At 45.2% G+C, this 1552-nt stretch overlaps 1 protein-coding gene across 1 annotated transcript; it reads right to left on the bottom strand.

Annotated features, from left to right (window-relative positions):
* Window positions 1–6: 6 nt before the first annotated feature.
* Window positions 7–1451, bottom strand: LOC108542790 (spermatogenesis- and oogenesis-specific basic helix-loop-helix-containing protein 2). Its single transcript, XM_017892954.1, has one exon. It carries the CDS (start codon window positions 1407–1409, stop codon window positions 132–134), a length of 1278 nt encoding a protein of 425 aa, XP_017748443.1. The 5' UTR covers window positions 1410–1451; the 3' UTR covers window positions 7–131.
* Window positions 1452–1552: the final 101 nt, after the last annotated feature.

Raw genomic sequence — 1552 nt, forward strand, 5'->3', positions numbered from 1 at the left:
CAAACCATGCCAACTCTTTTGATATTAGGTCTTTGGGTGGAGCTTTCAAAATCATTCTTTGTTCCACTTTTCCTAGATTGTCAAACTGCGCCCAGTAGGTGGTTGAGAGTGTGAATTTCAAACATGTGCTTTTAATATGCCCAAAACTGTTGCAGACAGTTGGGATGTGTAGTGCACGTCTGGCCCAACCCAGAAGTACAGTGCTGAGGGAGAAGCTTTGAGACCGGGGACACGGCTGAAGGTAAATGAATTGAAATGTTCTGATTTGTTACGGCAGTTGCATCGTAGGAAGGGGTGACTTTAGAACAATATCTGACAGTATGCAAGGAATTCAGAGAGAGCGCTGCACTGGGAATGTGAGTTTTATATGGATCACCAATAGCATTCTCTGAGGTGGAGCCTGACGGAACTCTCACAGCTTCATCCAAGGAGCCCTCTGCGTCAGGGGCGGAGCACCCATTCCAGCACGTATTAGTCAGGAACCGGAGCCCTCTCTCAGGGGAGTAAGTGCTCGTCACACTATTTTCCCGCTGTGCCATGACGGTGCCTGGGACAGACAGCTGGATGTTTGTTTGCTGTTTCTTACAAAACCTCCTGTTGCTCTGAAGTGCTTCTGTAATCTGGGCCATAATGGCTGGAGAGATTTTCTCCCGGATATATTTCACATAATCAACTGTTGCCTCAAGAACTGAAGCCGCGTCATTCTTTCTCCCCTTTACGTACGGCAAGAGCGTACGCAGCTGCTCGCAGCAATATTTGATTCTTTCTCTTCTTAGTTTTTCCTTGCTTGAATGAAGAAGAGAAATCTTTTTGTTTTTCTCGAACTCTGACAACGAAGCATTTAATTCAAGCCCACTGCCATTCCTTAAAGATTCAGGGCAGGCAAATAGATCAGTAGGAAAATATCCCAGGTGTTCACTGTAAGGCCTCTGCAGGGGCAATCCAGGTTCTTCAGGCCCAGCGGCATTTTCAATCTTAACTGTGTTTGAGAGACATGTTTTCCAGTATTTTACCACATTACTCATTTTTTCCATTGTCAGTGGTTCAGTTAAAGCAATATCAGTTCCATGCCCTGAAATACAACCTGTAAAATTTTCAGGGATTATAAAAACAAACAGTGAATGTGTATTTTTCTTTTTGCCAAATCTAATTAAGTTGATGGCTTCCAGCTCCTCAGCACTTAGTGAAGAAGGCATCTTCAAGAAAACCATGTTGAATGTGCAATCATCCAAAAGCGCTACTGCCTCCTTCATGTCACTGATGGTGATGGTGACTTCTGCTATGTTTGCGAACAGTTTCTGTACAGTATCAGCCAGGTAGCCCACAGTGACATCTCCAACTAATAAGACGTCTATTTTTGCCTGGCCCGAGATCTGGCCGTGCTCCTGGCAGATAATTGAGGAAGCCATGGCCGCTGCACACGTGCTGGGTCCTGGGGCAGCCTTCCAGCAGGAGGACCATACTGTTTTCTTAAATGAATTTTAATAAAGTGGTTCCTCCCATGTGCCCAGGCTGGGCCTCTGAACAAAATTTTCCATCTTCTGTGGCAATA

The sequence above is a fragment of the Rhinopithecus bieti genome, unplaced genomic scaffold (assembly GCF_001698545.2).
Source record: "Rhinopithecus bieti isolate Rb0 unplaced genomic scaffold, ASM169854v2 scaffold_23882, whole genome shotgun sequence".
Classification (NCBI taxonomy): Eukaryota; Metazoa; Chordata; class Mammalia; order Primates; family Cercopithecidae; genus Rhinopithecus; species Rhinopithecus bieti.

Excerpts from the sequence above, each read along its gene's own strand:
- LOC108542790 (XM_017892954.1), bottom strand. The coding sequence starts at position 1,409 with ATGGCTTCCTCAATTATCTGCCAGGAGCACGGCCAGATCTCGGGCCAG.